At 35.2% G+C, this 25,599-nt stretch overlaps 1 protein-coding gene across 3 annotated transcripts in view; it reads right to left on the bottom strand.

Annotated features, from left to right (window-relative positions):
* Window positions 1-1,908: 1,908 nt before the first annotated feature.
* Window positions 1,909-25,599, bottom strand: part of LOC128213511 (calumenin-like) — a 28,133-nt gene continuing 4,442 nt past the window's right edge. For 2 of the 3 annotated variants that reach the window (XM_052919279.1, XM_052919277.1), the window contains exons 2-6: window positions 13,353-13,514; window positions 12,753-12,900; window positions 11,522-11,687; window positions 9,712-9,907; window positions 1,909-5,343 (exon numbers count right to left, since the gene is read on the bottom strand). In XM_052919279.1, coding sequence (XP_052775239.1) covers window positions 5,057-5,343; window positions 9,712-9,907; window positions 11,522-11,687; window positions 12,753-12,900; window positions 13,353-13,506 — 951 coding nt within the window. In that variant the 5' untranslated portion in view covers window positions 13,507-13,514 and the 3' untranslated portion in view covers window positions 1,909-5,056. Of the gene's footprint in view, window positions 5,344-9,711; window positions 9,908-11,521; window positions 11,688-12,752; window positions 12,901-13,352; window positions 13,515-20,213; window positions 20,251-25,599 lie in introns of those variants that run through there. The other variant, XM_052919278.1, reaches the window with a different exon arrangement.

Raw genomic sequence — 25,599 nt, 5'->3', positions numbered from 1 at the left:
GTTATCGAATGGCCAAGATTTTAAGATTGTGTTAGCAAATTCTCATGCTGACATGGTCACAAAGGCTATGATAAAACCATGGCTATTTTACTTACAAAACAAGAGGGTCAAGATGGCCCTATATCGCTCACCTGAGGAAAACTTTGTGCTATAGACTTGTTGATAAATACAAATGTAAAGGGCAACAACAAGGATTTGGCTTCTCTGATGTATAATGCCCATTCACATTCTCACCAAATTTTGTGATGATTGGACAAATGCTTAAAAAGTTATTGATAGGACAAAAGCAATTTTAGGTAATTTATATAATTAAAGCGCAATAATTCTCGGGTAACTACAGCAATTTTGCTTATTATCAAATTTGGTCATGATTGGACAAAGGGATTATTATTCAAGGGATGAATTGCGGGCTTGATGTCATTATCGGGGTATGAACGCAATTGGGCTGGTCAAAGTTTGTGGAGTCCGAAGGACTCCACGCGTACTTTGACCAGCCCAATAACGTTCATATTGCCGAAAGGCAGTTCATTTAAGGAATGGAAGTTGAGGTGTTAATATAAGTAATTGATCGGACTACATACGGGATGGTGCCTGTCTGCCCTTCCATACACTATAGGTATTATATGTCCATTTTTTTAAACAGGCATGTAAAAAACATGACAAAATGCACTTGTTTAAAAAGATACAAAGGGCATTAACTCTAACAATATTTAAGTTGTATTTATATAACTCGTCACAAAAAATCACAATTTACTGGGAATAAGTTCATGAAGTATGAAGTTGGTACCTTCAATGATTTTAAAACAATAAAATAACAATAAAAAACAGATGACCCATATTTGAACTTACTTAAAAATTATCAAAACAACCTTTCTGACAAATTCCCAGGATATTGGGCTGAAAATGTTACCTCTAGAGTGTAAACAAGGTTTTTCTTTATTTGGGCTCTGTGACCTAGTTTTGACCCAGATGACTCATATTCGAACTTGACCTAGAAATCATTGAAACAACCGTTCTGACAAATTTCCAGGATATTTGGGCTGCAAATGTTACCTCTAGAGTGTTAACAAGGTTTTTCCATATTTGGGCTCTGTGACCTAGTGTTTGACACCAGATGACCCATATTCAAATTAGAGCTAGAAATCATCTAAACAACCTTTCTGACAAATTTCCAAGATATTTGGTCTAAAAATGTTACCTCCAGAGCGTTAGCAAGGTTTTTCCATATTTGGGCTCTGTGACCTAGTTTTTGACCCTAGATAACCAATATTCGAACTTGAGCTAGAAATCATCTAAACAACCTTTCTGACAAATTTCCAGGATATTTGGGCTGAAAATGTTACCTCTAGAGTGTTAACAAGGTTTTTCCATATTTGGGCTCTGTGACCAAGTTTTTGACCCCAGATGACCCATATTCAAATTAGAGCTAGAAATCATCGAAACAACCTTTCTGACAAATTTACAGAATATTCCGGCTGAAAATGTTACCTCTAGAGTGTTAACAAAGTTTATCCATAATTAGGCTCTGTGACCTAGTTTTTCATCCCAGATGACCCATATTCGAATTTGAGCTAGAAATCATCGAAAAAAACTTTCTGACAAATTTCCAGGACATTTAGACGGAAAAAGAAGCCTCTTAGAGTGTTAACAATTTTTTTCTATTTTTGGGTCATGTGACTTAGTTTTTCATCCCAGATGACCCATAATCGAACTTGTCCGAGTAATTACTGGGACAAACATCCTGACCAAGTTCTGTGAGCATTGAGGCAAAAATGTGACCACTGGAGTGTTAACAAACTAAGTGTGGACGGACGACAGAAGACCAACATTCATCGATCCTAATAGCTCACCCTCGGCCTACGGATAAGGTGATCTAAAAAGATGAGCTAAAAAAAGGAAAATCGGAAGAATGATCTATAGTTTATTAGCTATAATATATCCAGAAAAATAAAACATGTAAATTTGATCAAAGGAAATAACCATGGTGATTTCATATGTAAAAGATATCCTTACCTACTATTGTTGGTTGTTTCAGTTATTTTACACTTTGCCAAGAACATAAACACATATCCAATATATCTGTCAAAAAATAATATTAATAAAAGATTTCAAAACAGCAAGTAACTACACTTTCTTAGGCCATTTCATCAACGAGCATACAATAAAATAAATGTAGTCTTAGATCAATACTTTTAGTTAAACATTGAGTGAATGTCAGAAATTTCCAGTTGTTACAGCACCAACAACCCGAGTTATTTCTATTATACATGAGGGCTTCAGTGCCAGTGTATGTTTGCAATCAGGAGATTTAAATGTTTAGAACCATGTTGTCAAAGACAACGTTCAATAACGAGCATGCGGTATAAGTGAATAGCTAGTTATTGAATGTTTTAGCTCTGCATACTTAGTGTTCTGATGCAAAATTAATGTATGGAAGAAAACAAATGAAACATTTTCAAAAATGGTTAAAAAAACTTGAAAACATCAGACAAATTTCTTGTAAAATAACACACAAAGAGGTAAGCTTTTTAATAGATATTATAACTACTCAGAAATATCGATTCAAGGATGCAATCATAGTTTAATAGCTTTGATACAATGGCCCAAGAGTGTATTATTTTACCATTTCTGTAAAGCAATTATTGCTTTCAAAATAAAGAAATACAACCATGAAGATACAGATACACTCTGCAATTCATCATTATGTTAAACGTTGTTAAACATTGTCATGTTACAATACTGAAATTGCCAGCAGCACCATCTTAAATTTTCACACATATATGTTGCCACAACATATCAACACAACATATTATTGCACATATATTTGTAAAAAGTATTATTCAGTGTCATGAATTACAAATCAATACATGTATAACAGACATGTACATCCAATTTTGTGAATGAGATGTGGTATTTATTAAGTATGAAGTTAGGATTTCAAATAGCATCTTATAATGCGGTACAAATACTGGCATCAGTAAAATCATGAAGTTAACTAAGACCTAGTGCTGATTGTTTAGAACTTTCATAAAGTTAACAACTTCCATAAAGTTAACATCATTGTTAACAACAATGTTAACAAAACTGTTGTCAAATTTCAAATGTGATTTTTTCTATGATATGCTCCTAGGTACAGCTGAAACAGTTGACTTGAATCTTGTTAGTAGTACAGTACTGCATATTTTTAGTGTGTCTATGTAACTTTCAGAAGTATAAATTAACGAAAGTTAACAATAATAACATTAACAATGTTGTTATTTTTAACGAAGTTCTGAACAATCAGCTCCTAATATATCAAACCAATTGTTATATCATGATACAAATACTTTTTATATTTTTAAGGGGAAAAATATGACAAAAGTTTCGCTGTTTACAGGTAGATAACCAGAAAATTCCAGAGAAAATTACCAAATGGAAAAACGTCCATCAAATTGATCAAGACTAATAAATGAAATAGAAGTTATATCGGGAGGGGAGAAGATCATGGACACATTTTGAATTTTTCTCAAGATACCAGTCTGATTTCTTGAGATGAATTTCAGCTCCTTTTGTTAAAATAAGCTGAAATGGAATATTATATCTCTATTTTCTGTAGTTAGAAATAAGGTAAACAATTATGGTCAAACTCTAGTTCTTGGACGTTCGCTTCAAATGAGCTAATTTGTGATCAATTATTCTGCTGAATGTTTTAATAAAAATTTTAAACAATAATTATTCAAATTAAAGCTCTTATTTGGCATTTAAATGAACTACTATTCAGCAGAAAATAATTATGCTCTATTTATGATTTTGTCAGAATAATGTTTTTTTTATGCATCTGTCTGCATAAACATGGCAAAAATCATGACTGTCCAAGATCTACTCCCCAATGGAATTGCAGGATTAATTCTGATTTAGAAAGCCTAAAACGGAAACAACCATTTAGTCAACTATTTCTTTTATGAAGTGGATTATTTTGAGATCTTCCTATGCACTGATAGAAGTCAAGGCAAATGCACAAATACTAAGAAAATGTAACATCGTTTTTTGTTGGTTTGTTTTACTTAACAATACACAGACTAAATTTGCTTTATAAAAAGTCAACAATCAATTATAGACATTAACTTGCACAATTTTATGTATTTAAAGCGACTTTGGTGCCAATATGAAATTTGTCCAACTGTTGGTATTGCTTAGTTTATAGTACATGTGTAACTCTCAAATACAGTCGAATCCTGTTGCCTCGAACTTGCTTGCCTCAATTTCCTCGATCTCTCAAACTGAATCAGAATGTAAAGGATCAATTTCATTTTACTTAACTATTGATTCACGCTTGGCTCGAATTTCCCAAGGCTCAAGATGTTTTTCCAGGTCCCTGTCAGTTCGCCCCAACAGGTTTCAACTTTATTGCATTCATAACCAAACCAGAAACAATGATATGTTGGCCATTTCTCAATTGTCACGGAAACAGTAACAGGAATATATTGGTCCATCATCAGAGCTACATGTATAATGCATTATTCAATACAAAATATATATCTGTTATTAGCAAACAACTCATAAACAATCACAATGTACAAATTTTCACCAACATTCATTATAAAACAAGATTAAAAAACATGCAAGTCATGTCAGGCAACTCTAGTTCTTGTAGACATCTGAAATGATGTCCATAAAATGTTTTAAAAAAATCGTTAAAAAGTTGTTTTATGAACCGCAAAATTCTAAATTTTGTTCATACGATCCAATATTTCTGGTCTGTGGATCAAATGCATAAATCAATACCTGTGAAAATATCTGTTCAATGTTTACAGCACATTTATATCTGTGCATATATAACTGGAATAACAATCGTACGTATGACTGGATAAAAACAAACAGTCAAATTCAAACAAACGTATACATGCTTAATACTTGAACAGACAATTAAAAAATTACACAAAACTGGTACAATTTACCCAACAAATAATCATAAGTTACACAAATATACTCATATTTTCATCCTTTCAAAATACACCATTTTATATATCCACAAACTAGCAAATACAAAAGATTTGCTTTGCACCCTTTGAAAGAACTACAACTCATCCACATGCTTAACGAAATGTAGATGATGTCCATAATCAGTTGCCTGGCTGCCGACAAATTCCTCGTGAGCATCCACCATCTCGCGCTCCGTGAGACGATTATCCCCGTTAAGGTCTGCCGTCTGAAAGAGATGCTCTGCTTCCTCGACCGCCTCATCCCGATTATCGGTCAACACCCATGGTTTTATCTCATCGAAATTCAGCAACTCATCCTTGTTACGATCAAACTCAGCAAATCGCTCTTTTTCCACGATTTCCCAATCTTTGTCTTGTGAATCTGTAAATAACAATGTGAACAAATGAAGCAATAATTGAACTTTCTGAAGTATAAAATATAGGCGATTTTTACATGCAAAGTGAAATCACAACACAAATGTGAATGTGTTCATATAAGGTTTCATAAAAAATCCTAAATATATGTGTAAGGCTCATACAAGAGTGCCGAGGGGGGAATTTAATGCTCTTATGTTCATATGTTGTTTTTAGTCTTTCAATGGACAACTCAACAATTATTAAAACCGGAGTTATGGGCCTTCCTATGTCTATGGCAACATGATAACCAAGTTTTACTTGAATATATTGAACTGTTACCGCCAAGTCTTATTGTTATGCACAACGCTGATGAAAATGACAAAACCAAGCTATGATATACCTAGAAAACAGACAAACTTATTTGGCTTGAAATGGAAATAAACAATTCTGAATAGTTCTAATATTGGTAGCAGTGAATAGTTCTAAAAATGGTAGTAGTAAATAGTTCTGACCACTTTAGCAATAAATAGTTTTGATAATGGTTGCAGTGAACAGTTCTGAAAACAGTTGCAGTGAATTGTTCTGAAAATGTTAGCAGTGAACAGTCCTGATCACAGAAGCAGTGAATAGTATACAACACTCCTTATAGTATCAGTAAAAGTATCTTTTCTGAAGCTCCCCTGACCATAACCTTTCCATAGTTATTAACCAGGTTAAATACTTGAATAATTGATGTACCATTTGTCTAGACATTATCTAAGGTCATTGTATGTACGTTATAACCAACACAATGCCAAACTAAACTGTTATAAACATTCATACCTGTTAGACAATTGGAGTCATTTGCTAGTAAGATGATAACCATGGACAAAAAAATGTAAGCACATTGCATTGGATAGCAATGGATTGCATAAAATTTCATGACATTCTTTTATTAAACAAAGATGCTGATTAGCGAGGGCGGTTATGGTTCTAATTTCAAAAGTGCTTACGTAAATTACCTGCAAACCCTGTTACTGATGCTCGAACTTAATGACTTTATAAATATTTAAAAACAATGAATGTCAATGTAATGAAATCTCATTAGACGCAGACAAGCATGATGACAATCCAGCTTCGAAAAAATCTGAAAAATTAGCATTTCATGACTTTCGCAGACAAGCTTAGCTTGAATAAAATTAATCTGTTAAGCAGACTATATTGTTGAACTATTTTTTAATGAAAAATTAAAACTGTTAAAGGATTTATTTCGAGAAATGCACGTGAATCATTATATAAAGAATACTCGTGTGATTTATGATAAAAGTAATAATTTCTAGAGTAGTAATACATTGTGCTCAACATAATTACCTTCACGAGAAATGCACAAAAACTGACTAGGGGAACAAAGCTGACGCTTATTCAGGAAATTGGGAAATTACTTTATTGCTTTTCAATTGGAATATATCATTATTATGTGAAGACGTTAATTTGCTTTTAATTTACAAACCAGTTAAACCTGAATCAAACTGAATTTATGCTTCCTGTTTCGTGTCTACCTAATAACATTATTCACGCTAAGGAAGTGTGCATATTGTTACAAAATAGGTCATGGCTTTGTTTATACGACACAAACAAAATAAATGAGGATGATCAAGAAAAATATAGCCAAAACGTATTTCTTTGAATCATAAGAGTAACATTTGGAAGTTCCGACCTTGAAAATTGTGTTTGAGTAAGAGGGATTTATACCTCAAGCCGGGTGAATAGGCCTAGAATCAATTTGATAGTGTTTTGAAAGCCATGTTCCGTATATATGACCTATTAAATGCACAGGGCCCGTGTATTTTTGAGAATCCTGCCCACAAAAGAGCCATTTCTACCCATTCAGCAACTTTTTGAAATCAGCTGAATTTTAGGCATTTATACATAAAAAAATGACCAGTATCTGTCAGCTCAATCATAGCTGTAAACATACCCTGCATAGTAAATGAATAAAATGGTCCACTAAATGGTTAGACTAAAATACATCTATTCACAACTTTTAACAATTTTATCGGAATTTATCACATTTTTTTGAGTTTAACGTTTAAGTATTCATTGTTCATGTCATGAATCAGAAAACTGACCCACTGAAAGAACCCCTGGGTGTCTATTAGGGCATGCATGTCTAATAATACATTTACAGAATATCCTTTTCCAGGTACTTCTAACTAATGTTCAGCAAAACAAAAACCTTACAACTTTTAAGCAAACTGTAAATTGGGAGCTCTTAATCCTGAATTCAGTATTACCCAAGTAGTCTAGTCCCTGAGGGGGTTTCTGTGTGCATGAAAGGTCCCCTCATTATTATTGCTGATGAAAGGGCTCAGGTGCTCGAAAAATTAGAGTGATGCCGCTAATATCCCAGAATAATGTACAAATATACTTTAATATTATATGTTTAGTATATTTTCACCCTTTTCATTGGCATAGAGGCTGTCACATGACATACATGTTGTAGCATAGGAAATGATATGCATTGGCAAAAAGTAGCATTTTATCAAGAAACCCATTACATTTCTGGATGTGACATCATTAAAATTGTACATGATGATAAAATAAGCGACCCGATGTAAAATTACCATCTGTTTTGTAATTTTCTAAGCATAGTGTTATGGGGCGCACTCAATGGAAATAGAGTGTTTAGCAAGATTATAACTATATGCACATAATAAAACACTTAGATATCACCAATAGACAGGTGATATCTGTGTTTATCCCGTTTAATGGACTACAAAAATTTAAATTCACCTCGAAGTCATCTTGACATTCTATACGCCTCGTCATCAGTCAATTACATTGTATAATATTTTTTATAGGCATGTTTAGATGATGAGACTTACAGTAGTCTTAATTATGTTTCTGTTTTATGTGGCTCTTGTTTGAGGTGTCTTCAATTTGCAATTATTTGTTCTTGAAAGTTTTGCATGACAAGGCGTTACTGCACAAACCACATTAAAGCCAGATTTTATTTTGACAAATGGGATTTTGCAGCAGGATGTAGGTTTATGGGAAAAAAGTAAATAATGCTGACCCGATATTCACACTGGGGTAACCTAGTTGTTGACCCGATATTCACCCTGGGGCAACCAAGTTTCTGACCTGATATTCAGACTGGGGCAACCTAGTTGCTGACCTGATATTCACCTGGGGCAACCTAGTTGTTGACCCGATATTCACACTGGGGCAACCTAGTTGTTGACCCGATATTCACACTGGGGCAACCTAGTTGTTGACCTTATATTCACACTGGGGCAACATAGTTTTGCTGACCCGATATTCACAATGGGGCGACCTAGTTGTTGACCCGATATTCACACTGGGGCAACCTAGATTTGCTGACCCATAATTCACACTGGGGCAACCCAGTTGCTGACCTGATATTCACACTGGGGCAACCTAGAGTTGCTGACCCGATATTCACACTGGGGCAACATTCATGTAGTTGCTGACCCGATATTCACACTGGTGCAACCTAGTTGCTGACCCAGTATTATCACTGGGGCAGCCCAGTTGCTGACCCAAAATTATCACTAGGGCAGCCCATCTGTTGACCCGATAATCACACTGGGGCAACCCAGTTGCTGACTTAGTATTATCACTGGGCCAACCCAGTTGCTGACCTTATATTATCACTAGGGCAACCTAGTTGCTGACCCGATATTATCATTGGGGCAACCTAGTTGCTCACCAAATTTTCACATTGGGGCAACCTAGTTGCTGACTCGATATTATCACTAGGGCAACCTAGTTGTTGACCCGATATTATCACTGGGGCAACCTAGTTGTTGACCCGATATTATCACTGGGGCAACCTAGTTGTTGACCCGATATTATCACTGGGGCAACCTAGTTGTTGACCCGATATTCACACCGGGGCAACCTAGTTATTGACCCGATATTATCACCGGGGCAACCTAGTTATTGACCCGATATTCACACTGGGGCAACCTAGTTGTTGACCCGATATTATCACTGGGGCAACCTAGTTGTTGACCCGATATTCACACCGGGGCAACCTAATAAAGATTGGATGAATAATGATGACCTTGTTAAAGGAATAAGAAACTTTGACACAAATTCTGTCTTCATATTTGACCAAGTGACTTAGTTTTTGACCCAAGATGACCCATAATCCAAGTGGTCTAAATTATCATTCCAATAAATATTCTGACCAAGTTTCATGAAGATATGATCAAAACTGTTGAATATATGTGATGGAAAATAACACAAAATTATAACACCATAACCCCGGCCTCTGCCAGCCTGATTTTCGCCATTTTAAAACCTGGAATTTTCAATGAAAATCCAGCTGAAAATGTTGGGACAAGTGTAAAACAGGTGAATACAACTTTTTTTGCAAGATACTTACTACTCCCAAGATACTCCTCAAGTGAGAGGAAGCCATCTTTGTTCTTGTCATGTTCCCGCATTACTCGCTGCAGCTCGATAATGTGCATGTGTTCGTAGTTGTATGGATGATAGAAGGCCACAAACTCCTCACGGGTCAAAATTCCATCCTTATTCATGTCAGCAGCCTTGAATTTTCTTTCTTCCTCATCAACTGTCTGTGAGAAATTTATGGAATTAAATAATTTTTTAAAAGTATTTGTTCGCAGAACTTTTATCTTGATTAATCAACTAAAATTATGGTAATTAAATCTTTCTTTATATCTTTTTATTATTAAAAGTAAAATTCACAAAAGTTTTACCATTTATCATTTTATACATATTAATGCATGCACATATTTGACAATAACTGCAATGTTCAATAAAAATGAACCCAAGTAGAATAATAATGCATTTCTTTCCTACTTATCACTGCTTTTGGCTCAAAGGCATTGTAAGAACCACATACCAGATGAACCAGTCGCAGGGAGAACCAGTCACTAGGTGCAAAAATCACAGGGAAAACCAGTCACAGAGTTAACCAAGCTCAGCGTGAACCAGTCACCAGTCCACAGGTGAACCAGTCACGGGGAGAAGCAGTCACATGGTGAACAAATAACAGGGTGAACCAGTCACAGGTTTAACCAATTACAAGGTTAACCAATCACACAGTCAACTTATCACAGATTTAACCAGTCATAAGGAGAACCAGTCACAGGGTTATCCAAGCACAAAACCAGTCACAGGGTTATCCAAGCACAGAACCAGTCACAGGGAAAACCAATTACGAAAAACCAATCCAAACCAAAAACCAATCACAGGATGAAAAGTCACAGGGTAAACCAGTCGCAGGATGAAAAGTCACAGGGTGAACCAATCACATGGTGAACCAATGACAGGGTAAACCAATCACAGGGTGAACCAGTCACAGGGTGAACCAATCACAGGGTGAACCAGTCACAGGGTGAACCAGTAACAGGGTGAACCAGTCACATGGGTGAACCAATGACAGGGTGAACCAATCACAGGGTGAACCAGTCACAGGGTGAACCAATCACAGGGTGAACCAGACACAGGGTGAACCAATCACAGGGTGAACCAGTCACAGGGTGAACCAATCACAGGGTGAACCAGTCACAGGGTGAATCAGTCACAGGGTGAACAAGTCACAGGGTGAACCAGTCACAGGGACTTAAGGCACTTTTAAACTATGATCTGACTTAAGCTTTGAATACTTCACTTGCTTTATGCAAGTTCACTTGTACCATATTGGAAAGCAGCCCTTTGTTTTTGTTCATTCATTAATTGTCATATAGGAACGGTAACCAGTAGACAGAGCTCTTACCATGCAATATACATGCAGTAGAGTGTGGATAAATAACAAGGATACTTCAATATACACACGCTATTAACTGAAGGGTAACCTTGAAAATATGGTACGAAACAGTTTCTATACAGTGATCGAGATGATTCCAAGGCTAAGACAATGGTGTTTTTATATAAACTTGTTTGCAGACGTGCTAAAAAGAACGTTCCTCCAATAGCTTAATTTCGATCTTAATGATAGGAATGAGCTTCAGTTACAGGGTCAATTATTTGAACGTATATTTGAAAGTCTCTACCTTACAAAAGTAATGTCTAAATATCATCTTTGCCACTTTCTCGAATCTCCTGAATATCATCGAATGTGTAACGTATCTGTGACCAATTGAATATACAATCCATGTCAACTGAACTTGAGGTCAAAAAGCAGGGAATATTTTCAGTATCAGATATACTAGACTCTAACTAACCAGCAGGAACGTTTGAATGTCATCCCGACCGTTTTTCCTCATTTCCTTAATATCCTCGGGAGTGTACGCAAAGTGGCCCTTTAGGTACTCAACCCAGGTGAGCTGACCGTCCCCGTCCTGGTCGTTTTCTTCCAGATCCTCAACAGCCTCCTCCTCGTCAAGTAACCTGACAAAAGATGATTTATTTCAAACTTGTTGAATGTCTATATCCAATATTGCATGATTAATAAACACACAATAGGGACACTGGACACTGCGTGTGAATCTATTGCAGCCATACTACACACAAAAATTAGAATGTTTATTGTCAAATATATATGCTTTTGTAAAGACAATTATCAATATTTTTCTTTTAACAAGAGCTGTCACAGTATGTGACGAATGCCCCCGAATGTGACATTGATCTATAAACACGGTCAGTACATGAAAAGTTGATCTTGCCTTTACGTGTCAAATACATATGGCAAGTTATTTTAAATTGCCTCTGAACATAAAAAAATGCCACCCATACTTGACAACCTACACTTTTATGTCCTTATATTCAGAATTTGCTTGTGAATAAACACTTAGTGTATCTTTCACCTTAGAGGTAGGGACATGGGTCTTGCACACAACACGTTGTCTTGGTATGTGGAACACATGTAGCAAGTGATTTTAAAATCTGTCCATACAAGGGAAAGTAACAGCCCGGAAACGACAACCTATGCTCTATGTCCTTATATGCAGCACTCCATTGTGAATAAACACTAAGTGTGACCTTGACCTTTGAGGTAGGGACATGGGTCTTGCACGCGACACGTCGTCTTGGTATGTGGAACACATGTGGCAAGTTATTTTAAAATCTGTCCATACAAGGGAAAGTTAGAGAGCCGGACGGACGGACAGACGGACCTTCGGGGGCATAAAAATCTCATAAGGTATAAAGTAGAAGAAATGCTACATTGAAATCTTAAGAAAATAATTTAGTTTACAGCAGGTCATTTCCATGGCAAATACTCAGTGAAACAAGGGTAAATATCTGATTACATTTAACCAAATATTAACTTGAACTTAATATTACAAAATCAAAAATAGTGATTACATGATAAAGATAACTTTCTCTAAAGGTCTTAGAGCTCTTCAAAATGAGAATATTACACAAAGCATACTAATGTTAAAATAGTGTGCTTAGCTCATCCTGTTTTTCATGATTTATGAGGAATAAAAACCTTTATTGAGATGGATGACCTACTTAAAAGACATCATGATCCAGTCTACAAGTTCATCCTTGTTCACAAACATATCATGGTCTTTGTCCATTTTCTGGAAAAGAAGTCCGAGCCTTCGTTTGGCCTCTTCTGGTTCTAGTTCATCAAACTCCTGTTCAAGTTTATAGGAACCTGAAACACAGGGGGATTTATTATTATATAGCGATAAGACTTTACTGCAACACACTCACCTACTCCCATCAACAGCAGATTGCAAGAAGCACCCAACCACACCCAAAGTAATTGTCAAAGTGAACATTTTCACATCAATATCAGAGATTTAGTATGAACAAATAACATCAGAATGCAACATTTCAGACTAAAAATAGTTTTCTTTGGGGAGGACGTATATAACGTAATATATATTGTGCAAGGAATGAATATGCGTTTCCTGTCTGGAAAGTTTGAACTTTTGTTACCTTTTTTTATATCTTGGAACAGTTTTTGAGATATGGCAAAGTTAAGAGCTTTTGCGTGCTAATAACGCCATGAAAGGCTTTCACAATACCTGAACTTTTTTCATCTTTCATGGAAACACAATAATAGGATTCAAAAATATCACAAATTGAATGTAAACAACTTACCCAATATCGCCTCATGATCAAAGTGGATGTTATGGTGCCCATCCTTTTCATGGTCCTGTTTTCCATGCTTGACTGGAGTGCCGTGGTTGATATCCTCTGGGGCAGCCCACACGCTTGCTACCACCACTAACAGACAAAGAAGCTGCAGTTTCATCCTTCTATCTGAAAAAGGGTTCAAGCATTTAATTGTTTTTTAACATAAAAAAGAGCACCTCTGAGCAAACACATCACTGGTCAGTTTTAAAATGTTGAATTAGGGACAATATAACTCGCAATTATAAAAGCAAGAGTCATGTGCCTTGGCTTGTTACACATGTGCACATTCTCACCAGTAATATGCATACAAAATTTCATGTAATTATCTTGAACACTAAAACAAAAATGTTATTAAGTTATGGCTTAGTTTTAGATTTCCCTTAATTTTTCAAACTATCAAGGATAATAATTTGAAGCCAGAGTTGTGGGACTTCGTTTAATACATGTTTTTTTTTATATCTCTGACAACATGTGTACCAAGTTTCATTTGAATATCTTGAAAGGTTAAGTTATGGCTACCGTACATTGAAAGTTTTGGGACGCCAACAATGATGCAAAGGCCATGTCAAAACTTAAACTTTTTTTCCAAAGAACTGACATGCTAGAATGAATGCTTCAAGTAATGTTAAAACAAAATGGAGATTTCATTGATATTTTCATAGTGAAGCTTTTGGTCATAAATGAGTTTTTTCATGTAACACTGCAAGGACTAAAATAACTTTTGTGAGTAGGAAAGATGATCAAGTTTTGTTGAAAAAGATTTTGTTTATGATTGAGGTCGTCAATAATCAATTGCATAATCTCAGAATCGATTATCGTTATATCTGATTGAAACAGGTAAAAGGGCTGGTACTAAATATTGGATCTAAGAATGATGTAGCTAATTAGATTACTTGATATCAAAAACTGACCAATATATTGAATGAAGTCAGTGATGTATGTCCAAACGATTAACTTAAATTGAATATTGAATACTACCCCAGGCCTTAAAATCATGACTCAATATTGAATATACAAACTTGACATGTACACATATGATGTGTATGTATGCTCGACCAAAATAAAAGTCATGGTAGAAGGAGTATTATGTACTGTTTTAAGATTTTTTAATAACAAAAATCCCAAATCTGTAACAAAACCACTGTCAGCAGATTCTCAATGGTCTTCTGTTTTTCGCAGTTGTTCAAGGGGCGTAACTTAAAAATGTGTAAGTTATTTAAAAGTTATGGGTCTTGTGAAACATAGTGAGGCCCTAATTTTTCAAATTGAATGATTGTAATGTGTGATCACTTTTTTCAAATTGGAAGTCCCAAGCAGTAATGTTTTTTTTTTTATCTTGAAACAGGTTTTTCGTTAATTTAAAACATGTAGCTACGTGTTATTAGAATTTGCAAGGAACATTTTCAGTTTTTAATTTGTGATCTAAAAATCTAAAATGCACTCTTAACAAAAATTCTAGATCTTTTGATATTTTGTCGTATGCTATTTGATATTTAGACAGCCTTAATATGAATTGCCGTTTTGTAACATTTTAGTAGCGGGTCTCATGTGAATATTTTTACTTTATGGTCAAACACTGGGAGTTTTGCAAGTCTCCATGGCCATTATTGACACCAGCGGAGTTCAGGCATTAGTGGAGGTAAAATTCATCCTTAAAACCCAGCATGTTGTCTAATACTTCTGTAAAAGACGTGGGCGAACAGCAGCAATTTCTATACTGTGAAAATAATTTCATAATCAGTATGTATGTGCTAGTACTGACATTTGAATGTACTATTAAATATATATTAAAACCCAGCTTGTGGCCTCATACTTCTGTAAAAGACGTGGGCGAACAGCAGCAAGTCTATACTGTGAAAATAATTTCATAATCAGTATGTATGTGCTAGTACTCACATTTGAATGTACTATTAAATATATATTAAAACCCAGCTTGTGGCCTCATACTTCTGTAAAAGACGTGGGCGAACAGCAGCAGTTTCTATACTGTGGAAATAATTTCATATTATCAGTATGTATGTGCTAGTACTAACATTTGAATGAACTAGTATACGTGGAATATATATATATATAAAGGATTGACCTGTTGGTAGAAATTTGCCATAAATGGAGTTGGTTATAGATTACATGAATTGCAATTAAACTCATAGGGTGTTTAAAGATTACTCTTAAACTCCCAACTGAGATATACCACAATTAAAACAATTGTTTTAATTTACCGAAAAAGGATGAATAAATATTGAAAATAGTGGTTCTTCTGAAGGATTCTGTGTTTAAATTAAAAGAAAGGTGCCGAAAACAGTATTTCTACCTTATGCCCTGATATTTGATCATTGTAAATATTTTAGGACCCACAACTCATTTAATATTTGTGAGTTTCAAGCTATTAAATACACGGTTACAATCTTGTTATCAGTACCTAATTAATATTATCCATAAATACATTATTAAGTAAGTAATTAAAGGTTTATCACTCAAAAATTATGTTTGTTATACATGTTTTTGTATTGATTTTGAATACAAGCGTCACCTTAAGCAAATCCAACATGATAATAGAACAAAAAAATAAATGTTTTTTTAAAACAAAATCAACACAACAATTCCGTGAATTGAATATGCCGCCTGCTACAAGCACTCTCTTTTAAAGACAAAAAAGAACAAGGTTTAAAAACAAAGACATACAATTTTTGAAAATTCAAGGGCAGAGTATCACTCCAAAGTGGGTGGTGCATTACATGGCAATTGCTATCAAACATCATTAAGATATTACACCTTTTAACATTGCTACCAATTTTGATAAATATTAATTTTGATAAGAACTTAATGCTCAACTAAGAAAGCATTATCAAGGTAAATTAGATCAAACGTGTACTTATATTTTACATAACAATTTTTAACTATGGCTTAGGGTTTGCACACCTCCGCTGCCTTCCATCGATGACACCATCAGATAAAACACAAAAAAAAGTTGATGCATAGCATCAAGTTGGCGCGATGAAATTAGAAGAAAAACGTGTATGCAGATAACTAAAAATTGTAATTATTTCAATGATAATATCTTTTTTATGTTGGGTGTACATATGCTTGAATGAAATTATGGTTAATATTATTGTTACAACAGTTTAAGCCCGGAATTATAGAGAGTCTGGGGTTTTTTTTCCAAGCTAATCCTCCGGTTAAAACTAAATTATACCAAAAATATACATACGTTTCTTCGGAATAATTAGAGTCAATAGTCTAATACATAGATTTCAATAACATGAATTCACCTTTTATTTGTACTGGCATGTTATGTGAATTCCTTGCTTTATATTTTGTATAAGTTTTTGTAACACATTTCACTCATATGAGTATATAGAACGGGGATAAAAAAACTATACATCAAGAGGGAATTATCTGGAGTTCATTCTTTCGAATGGATTTTGTTTTAAACAAACCATTTAGCTCAATGTTAATTTTTCAAAACTCGGCATTTTTGCTGTCACCAAGGGAGATTACTGCGTAGGAGGTTTACAAACATAAAGGATATTGTATTATTATACCTCACTTCTATAGAACATATAGTAAAAACGCCAGGGCAATATTTTTCGACTATCACCCCGCACTATCACCCTCTGCCGCACTGTCACCCTCTGACGTCATGAAATTGAAAATACGCTACAAATACGCTGCCATGTTGGATTTGTATGTGAAAAATTATGATTAATATAAAACTGGCATTGCAACCTTAAAATGCACTAATTATAAAACCTCACTTCTATAGAACATATGAAATTGGCAATACGGTACGAATACGGGATTTACTGATAGTATTTTACTTAAAGTCTGTATCACCTTCGCCTCGGTCGACAGTATTTACCTCAGGTTGACAATATGCACTGTCACCCTCAAGGCAGTCAATATTTATATAATATTACCGTGTTACCTTCATCTATTTGAGCGGAAGTTGATATCAATCGGAACACCTCCGCCTGTATCTATCTCGTAGATGGCCGACTTGTTATGATTGAGTTGGTATTAAAAATCAAAATTTTCAAAATGATAAGCTGAGCTATTATGATTTAAGTATTCATTATCAATTGAAGTGTAAAATTTTATAAAATATACTAAACTTCATATTATATCATGCAACGTGGAAACTATTGAAAGCATTGTTCTGCAATTTATGAACTAGTCCCTTAGTTGGAATATTTCTAAAGTAATATCAAATATAGTCAGCGCCCTTCTGGGCGCCAACTAATGAACATTTTTCTTTGAAAAACGGACAAGATTCAAAGAACCGATCAAGGCTTGACATGAGTCATCAATAGAGGTAAAACTTACCCTTAAAACCGAGCCGGTGTTCTAAGAACATGGGTGAGTACTAATAATAGGAAAAGCTGCGAAAATAATCTCATATCATCTGTGAGTTCTGACATTTAAATGAACTGATATACATGTAATATATGTATAAAGGATTGATCTGTTGGTTGACAGTGACAAGGTTAAATGAATACTGCTAATTGTTTGCCTTCGATGGAGTTGCTTGGTGCACTCCTTCTTAATAATACCAAAGAACCAATAGGAAGTCTAAGAGGGTATTCTGGGCTTTTGCAGAGCATGTGTTTATTTTTATTAGGAATGAAAAAATTAATTACAGGTTGAATAAGGCTACATAACTGATAACGAAAACAGAAGATAGAAGTGATTGCTTATTCAATTCAGCAAAAAAACAAACCTGAACACATTGAAATGTTGACATATTCTGCCACAATGATGAAATACGTTATATGCTTATATTAAACCCGAACTGCATAAAATTATGTCCCATATGTTGCAGTAAATAAGGTCCTTGACTTTAGACCAAGAGATACAGAGTTTAAGTCCGGTGCTACGGTCAAAACCTTTCTTTCTCAACCACTCGCCCCCTTTTTATCTTCATATTTATAGAAATCATTTCATTTCTATCCATCATAAATATCATAAATGTTTATGAAAATTTTCAGAAATATTTTACATTGATTCTTAAAAAACATAACTTTTGGGTCTTTTAGCATCCCCCCAGAGGTTCAGCAAAACCCATAACTTTTGGGTCTTTTAGCATCCCCCCAGAGGTTCAGCAAAACCTTCAAGTTTTCAGACAAAACTAAAAAAAGGTACTGTATTATATCATGTATAGGACGCTAGCATAGATAGGACGCAGGCAAAAAACGGGTAAAAACCCTTAATATATAAGATAGGACGCAGCGGAAAAATGTCAAATTCGGAGCCGAAAAATTGAGGTCGGTAAAGTATTTATAACATATATTGAAGTAAAAAACAAAACAAAAATTGTATATAAGGCATATTTCGATAACTGTCTTGTGTATTTCGATAATAATCGTCGTATTTCGGTAATTTAGCGTACACAACATTGATATAAGTCTTGACATTTTGAGAACATTCACGCATATTATAAGACTTATACAAATGCTGTAATAGTCCCGACACGCCTTCGGACTGACAGTCAACCGTTGCAATAGTCCCGACACGCCTTCGGACTGACAGTCAACCGTTGCAATAGTCCCGACACGCCTTCTGAATGACAGTCAACCGTTGCAATAGTCCCGACACGCCTTCTGAATGACAGTCAACCGTTGCAATAGTCCCGACACGCCTTCTGAATGACAGTCAACTGTTGCAATAGTCCCGACATGCCTTCTGAATGACAGTCAACCGTGGCAATCGCAGCTAAACTGTGTATTGTCAAAACTGATGATTGTTTTGATAAGGCTTGTCGCTGCGCGGATTAAAGCATGTCGGCATAATTAATGCGTGTCGGTAATTAGCCTTGCCAGCGGAAGGCACGTTGGGTAATGTGCGAACAAACAACCATACGGTATCACCATCGCAATAGTTTGTTCTATTGATGTTTTTCTAATGACAGACAGCGGGTGTTTTACACATCTTCGCACATTTGAAAAGATTTGATAGTGACAATAATGCTACCTTGCGTTATGCCCATTCCTTTATCAATTTTTTAAAACATACAACAAAATGTTTTGTAAAATATCGAAACATCAAAATCATGAACAACGATTAATTGATATTTACCTCCTTTCCCGATTTTCCGTTGCCGTTATTACTCAATCCAGTTAAAGTGCTGACTCACATCGAGTTTTTGTGAGTAGCGTCCCTTTTGTAAAAAAGTAAACACTCATGTTTGTTTTCAATTTATTTCTCAATAAATCATTTTAAAGTAAACATTTAATATATTTCTGCGTGTGTTAACTTGCGTGATTTAACCTATGTCAGTTGTTCTCTTCGGTGACGCAGTACAGATACTTACTATTACCGTGTTCTTCCCCAGTCCGATATTTTCGACCTGAAACGGACTTCGAAAAAAAAAACCCAGATGAAATTCTAATAGCATAGAAAGGACGCAGGCAATTTTTAAGACGAGAATTGGGGGTAAAAAAGTGCGTCCTATGCATGATATAATACGGTATATTAAAGGAAACCTCGATGAAATTTAACAAACCCAAGGGTCAGATTTCCAGACCAACAGCTGACCAATTGTCACAAAAGATATAACAGAATGAATGGAACAGAAGCTACAACAACAACAACAAAAACAGTAACAACAACAACAACAACAACAACAACAACAACAACAGCAATACCAACAAAAACAACAACATTGATCATTGTATAAATCATGTCCAAATCAGTGTATTTTGAAAGGTTTTGTTTACATTTTTGTTCATGTGGCAAAATTTCAGGATAATGTTGAATGTCTAATTGTTTATACTATAACATTATGCATAATTCATGGAATGGTTAATAATGCAAAAAATATCAACATACCAATTGGAGATGTAATTCTCATAATTTTAATAAAATTAACACACAACTGAATAAAAACTATTAAATTCAAGCCTTGGGCTCTCAATTTAAGTCAAGTTTTCATGTCAAAAAACAAAGTCGTGGCCAAACCAGAATTGTTACACATCATTCTTAAATCGTCATGTGACATTAAGGCCAAAAACATGAATTGATCGTTTCCAGGAAAAGAAGTTAAACCAAAAAAAGAGGTCAAAAGTTTTTCTTTCTTTGATATCATCAAAATAAATAAGACATTTTAGTCTGTACATTTCCAAAAATTACTAATCAAATCAATAGGGTTTAAACAATATTTCTGCAAGAAGAGTGATTAGGATAAGGGCTGTTAAACATAAAATTGTTTTTTCTTTGCCAGCTGCAAGATGTTGCAGAAATTGGGCTTAATGTTAGCTTGATCCAATGGAAACCAAGCACGTCTTGGACTTAAAATCGCTCAAGAGGATAATCTCTGAAGCTAATTGTACAATAAAACTTCCATTTATGCACCATTTTGCGTTTTATGTGTTTGACTGTTTCTACCTATGATCAATGTCCATTAAAGGCTTTATAAATAAACATTTGATCATAATCTAGGAATATTTGTTGTCAATATAATCCCAGCCTGTATTCATGATGTGTATTAAACTGTATATATATATATGTTTTTCTTACCAATTCTGTTTATTCATTAAACCAGTAAAATTATAATTTAACCTTTCATGATAGTCATTTATTGCTTTTTCTATCCATAAAAATCAAAAACTGAATATTAAGTTAATTGGCCCCATCATTTCCTGCAATGATTTTATTCTTTGATTGATTAATCAATCAATTTTTCTGGTATTTATTTCTGGTCATTTATAGCAAATAAATGCATAATTAATATTACTTTTCCATGGCATTGAAAAAAAAATGAATTGTGAAGTAATATTATCTAATTGTATTTGTCAGTTAAAACATATTTAATAATTATTTTATTTTGCAAGCAAAACATTCAATTTAATTTGTAATACTGACATAATAAATAACTGAAAATCTTGATCTAATTAAATTAAATAATGCCATAATTCTTGAGACCATTCCAGGGGATTTGTCACAGGGCTGAACTGGCGTCAGGTTCCTTGGGGGGGGGGGGGTTGCAATCCTGATGCGCAGTCTTTCGCTAAGACTTGGGCGCAAGCCCGCTAACGCGGTCACAGGGGGTACTCCGAATAATTGGGGAATTAACTCGGTAGAGCCCCTGTGCCTCCTCGCTCTTAGTCCCTGCTAACAGACACCGTTGGTCAGCCTTAGAGTGATTCTGTTTGGCTGCTGTAGTTTCAACACAGAGACTTGTTCAAGTTTTCTGTTTGTTTATTTGTGTATAAAGTTCCTTTCAACTCAGAGATAACAAATAAGAAGTAACATTAATCCAATTGTAAATTCAGTGTAAAGGTTTGTTTCATGTACAGTTATATATGAAATCTTCATATGTGGCTGGACTATTTAGAAGTCTCTGGTTATGCCACTGTGGCTACGGTTATGCCACTTAGAAGAATTCAGGTGTTTCCTAATTGAAAGTCAAAAATCCAGAAAAGTCCTTTTTTCTTTTCTTCTAAAATTCTCTATAAGTACCTATTTACAAAAATGTCCTCACCCAATGATAAAATGGTAGGAGGGAACATATTAAATTCAACCAATTAAAATACCTTTAACAAAAAAGGAAAGGGCCCTATGGCCAATTAAAACTTATAATATAATTATGCAAATAAGAAAAGAGAGTAAGACTTGTTAATTACTCTAAAAACTTTGATGTCTAGGTGTCAGGTGGCTCACTGCACCATACAAAGAAATGTGCTAAAATTACTGAATAAACAGTAAGCCAAAACAAGATTAAACAATTGCAAAAACAACAATAGTCCAGACTCAATCCATATTATCACACTCCAAAAGAACCTAATTTCTTTAACCAAACACAAGAGATTAAAACTGAAACTGCAGAATACTTTTGAAATAGTTTCAAGATGTCTTTTGATACATAAAAACAACAACAACAACAACTGCAATATTAAACAATTAGCAATTTTAGCAAAATGAAGAATTATGCATTAAAAAAATACATAAATAATTTCACCTTAAATTTGCCTTACTACATATTCACCCCTGCTTGGAATATGTTTGTCCCAAACATAATAATTAATTAGCCTGTATGCATTGTAGGTATGCAGACACACTTGTCTTCTAATCTTTTCAGTATTTACAATATTTACAAGTTGGGTACCCTGGCTATTTACATCATATAATTTCATCATATATTCCATCTGATATATATGTAAAAGCAAAAAATAAACAATGTCGCTAAGCTTCTGCCCTGAGAGTACCAACCTGGATATACAGTTTTCCCCCTGAAAATCATGTGCGATTCCTCACTTTTAAATGGGATTCTGAGACGGAGAGAATTAGATCATGTACACAACTTTAGTGGTTTATTACCTAAACTAAGCAATATAACATAAGCCGGTAAAAAATAGAAAAAAAAAACACTATAGAGTGCTTAGATAGCTCTTTGAAAAATTTAGATACCAATGTCAGATGCAATAGAAGCTCGCCCAAATTTATAGTTAAGACTTGTGGCCAACGGTGATCAAACTGAAGGGCTTGCCCTTACCATATCAAAAACTGTGGCCCACCATATGATGTGGAACAATGTAAGTGGTACAAATGAAAAAGAACATAGACCTATACTTTTCACTTTATGGAAAAATCAGATCTGCTCATAACAATAAATACCTCACATTTTTGAACAAAACGTAAGAATGTAATTTAAAAAAAACTAATTGCAACTTAACAATAGTGCAATGTATCGTAAGTCATTGAACGAAAAATACTACAGCATCTACTTCAAAGTCATCTTTTAAGATATTGCAGAAATTTTCAAGTAGAGCCGGAGGAACATCTTCCGTTTTTGTCCATTCCGGTGCATATTGTTGGTTTTCGTAGCTGACTAGATACATGAAAGTGCCATCGTTTTTGCAGTCAACTTCAATGATGTGCTGGGTTAATATATAAACATCTGGATGAATCGTACGCTTTGTGCCGCTCATTTCATCCAGTGTGCGTTGCATTGTTAATTTTTTAGCTTTAAGTTTTGCTTCATTGGCAATTTCGCATTGTTTCAAATAGAACTTTATAGCTGAATCTCGTGCTGCAGATAATGTGTGCCATCTAGGGTTTGTTGATCCAGCTTGCACATAATAATACGGGTGCAGTTCCACGATTCTTACTGCCTGAAGTTTGTGTTGTGTTGCATGTAAGTTTTCTGTTTGTTTATTTGTGTATAAAGTTCCTTTCAACTCAGAGATAACAAATAAGAAGTAACATTAATCCAATTGTAAATTCAGTGTAAAGGTTTGTTTCATGTACAGTTATATATGAAATCTTCATATGTGGCTGGACTATTTAGAAGTCTCTGGTTATGCCACTGTGGCTACGGTTATGCCACTTGTGCTTTTACCAAGTTGGAAGTGAAGTTTCTTCCCCGGTCTGTGATCAGGACTCTAGGCGCACCAAATCTTGTGATGATTTGTTGAAAGAAGATTTCTGCTACCTCCGTTGCTTCCTGGGTCCGTAGAGGAAAGGCTTCACACCATTTTGAGCAGCTGTCCACAACTAAATGTATGTGCATATACTTGTTTTTGGTGGTTGGTAGGCCACTTAAAATGTCCATATGCCATCGATCAAGCACATCATGTACTGGTTGGGGATGCAGAGGTGGTCGTCGAGCATGGAAGTCACGCTTTGATTGTTGACATGTCACACAGGATCGAACATACTGCTGGATGTCCTGGTACATTGATGACCAGAAGTATTTGCTCCGTAGTGCAGCATATGTGCGGTCGAATCCTTGATGTCCCCCTAGTACACAGTCATGATACGAGCGAAGAACATCGTCACGCAGAACCCTTGGAATGGCTACTTGTTTCACAAGGCGAATATCTCGCGGAGTGTTCTTCCCACGTTTGACGTAAAAATGTACCAGTACCCCTTTATCTATCTCAAAGTTGTATGCCTCGGCCACCAATGTCTTGGCCTTTTCCGGGTCATCTGGAACTATGTTGAGAAGCTTGTACTGGTACATGTCTGATAATTCAGGACAGGATCTCTGAAGATTTACTAAATCTGGAAGTGGAACATCTTTTTCTTCCTGTAGGCTTGCTATTACCACTTCTTCGTCTTCTCCATCATATATGAAGGTGGTCTCTGTACGCTGTTCATCTGTTTCAGTTGCGTAGACCTGTGTCTCTTCTGTTGACTCTGGCTGTTCTTTAGCATATTCTTGTCGCGATAAGTAATCTGCGGGGTTTAGTTTTCCTGGTCTGTGAATTATTTCAAAATTGTAGCTTTGTAGTACTAAACTCCATCTTCCTAGTCTTCCTTGACAATCTTTAAGGCTCTGTAAGTATTTTACTGATATGTTGTCTGTATATACTGTAAATCCCTGGTTTGCTAAATATTCTCGGAAATGCTGTATACCTTCAACTAATGCTAGGGCCTCCTTTTCCGTGATATGCCATTTAAGTTCATTTCCACGTAGAGCTCTTCCATTGTATGCAATAGCATGTTCTTTACCATTCTGTACTTGAGACAATATGTATCCTAAGGAATAGTCACTGGCATCAACTGTGAGGTTAAATGGCAAGTCAAAACAAGGGTAGGCCAAAATTGGGGCCTCAGTCAATTTTCTCTTTAGAATTTCAAAGGCTCTCTGGCAATCTGGAGTCCACTTGAATCGCTGGTCTTTCTTTAGAAGTTTGTTCAAAGGTGCTGCTATCTTGGCATATCCCTCAATGAATCTTCTGTAGAAATTAGCCATTCCCAAGAAGCTCTTGACCTGCTTAGCATTTGTTGGACGAGCAAACTTATGCAATTTTTCAACATTTTCAGGGCTGACTTTAACTCCGTCTTTTGAGATGATGTGTCCTAAATATTTGATAGTTTTTGTTGCGAAAGCACACTTTGCTGGATGAAGTTTCAAATTGGCACTCCTCAGATGGGAAAATAATTGTTCTAAATGTTTCATATGGTCTGTGAAGTTCTTGGAGAATATCAGTACATCGTCAATATAAACTAAAGCTTGCTTGAAGTTCATACTTTTCAGTACTTTGCACATAAGTGCTTGAAATGACAGACTTGAATTGGACAAACCCATTGGTAGGCGTCGGAAATTGTATATTCCTTGGTGAGTTATAAATGCTGCTTTGTGCTTGGTCTGTGGGTCTAGTGGGACCTGGAAAAATCCGCTACGCAAATCAACACTGGAGAAAATTTCTGGTTCTGCATCAGCAATTGTGTCAAAGACGTCTGTTATGTTTGGAATTGGAAAGGATATTGG

The sequence above is a fragment of the Mya arenaria genome, chromosome 13, assembly GCF_026914265.1.
Source record: "Mya arenaria isolate MELC-2E11 chromosome 13, ASM2691426v1".
NCBI classification, from domain to species: Eukaryota; Metazoa; Mollusca; class Bivalvia; order Myida; family Myidae; genus Mya; species Mya arenaria.
Note: the sequence above shows the minus strand (reverse complement) of the source record. Positions and strands in the feature narration are given on the sequence as shown.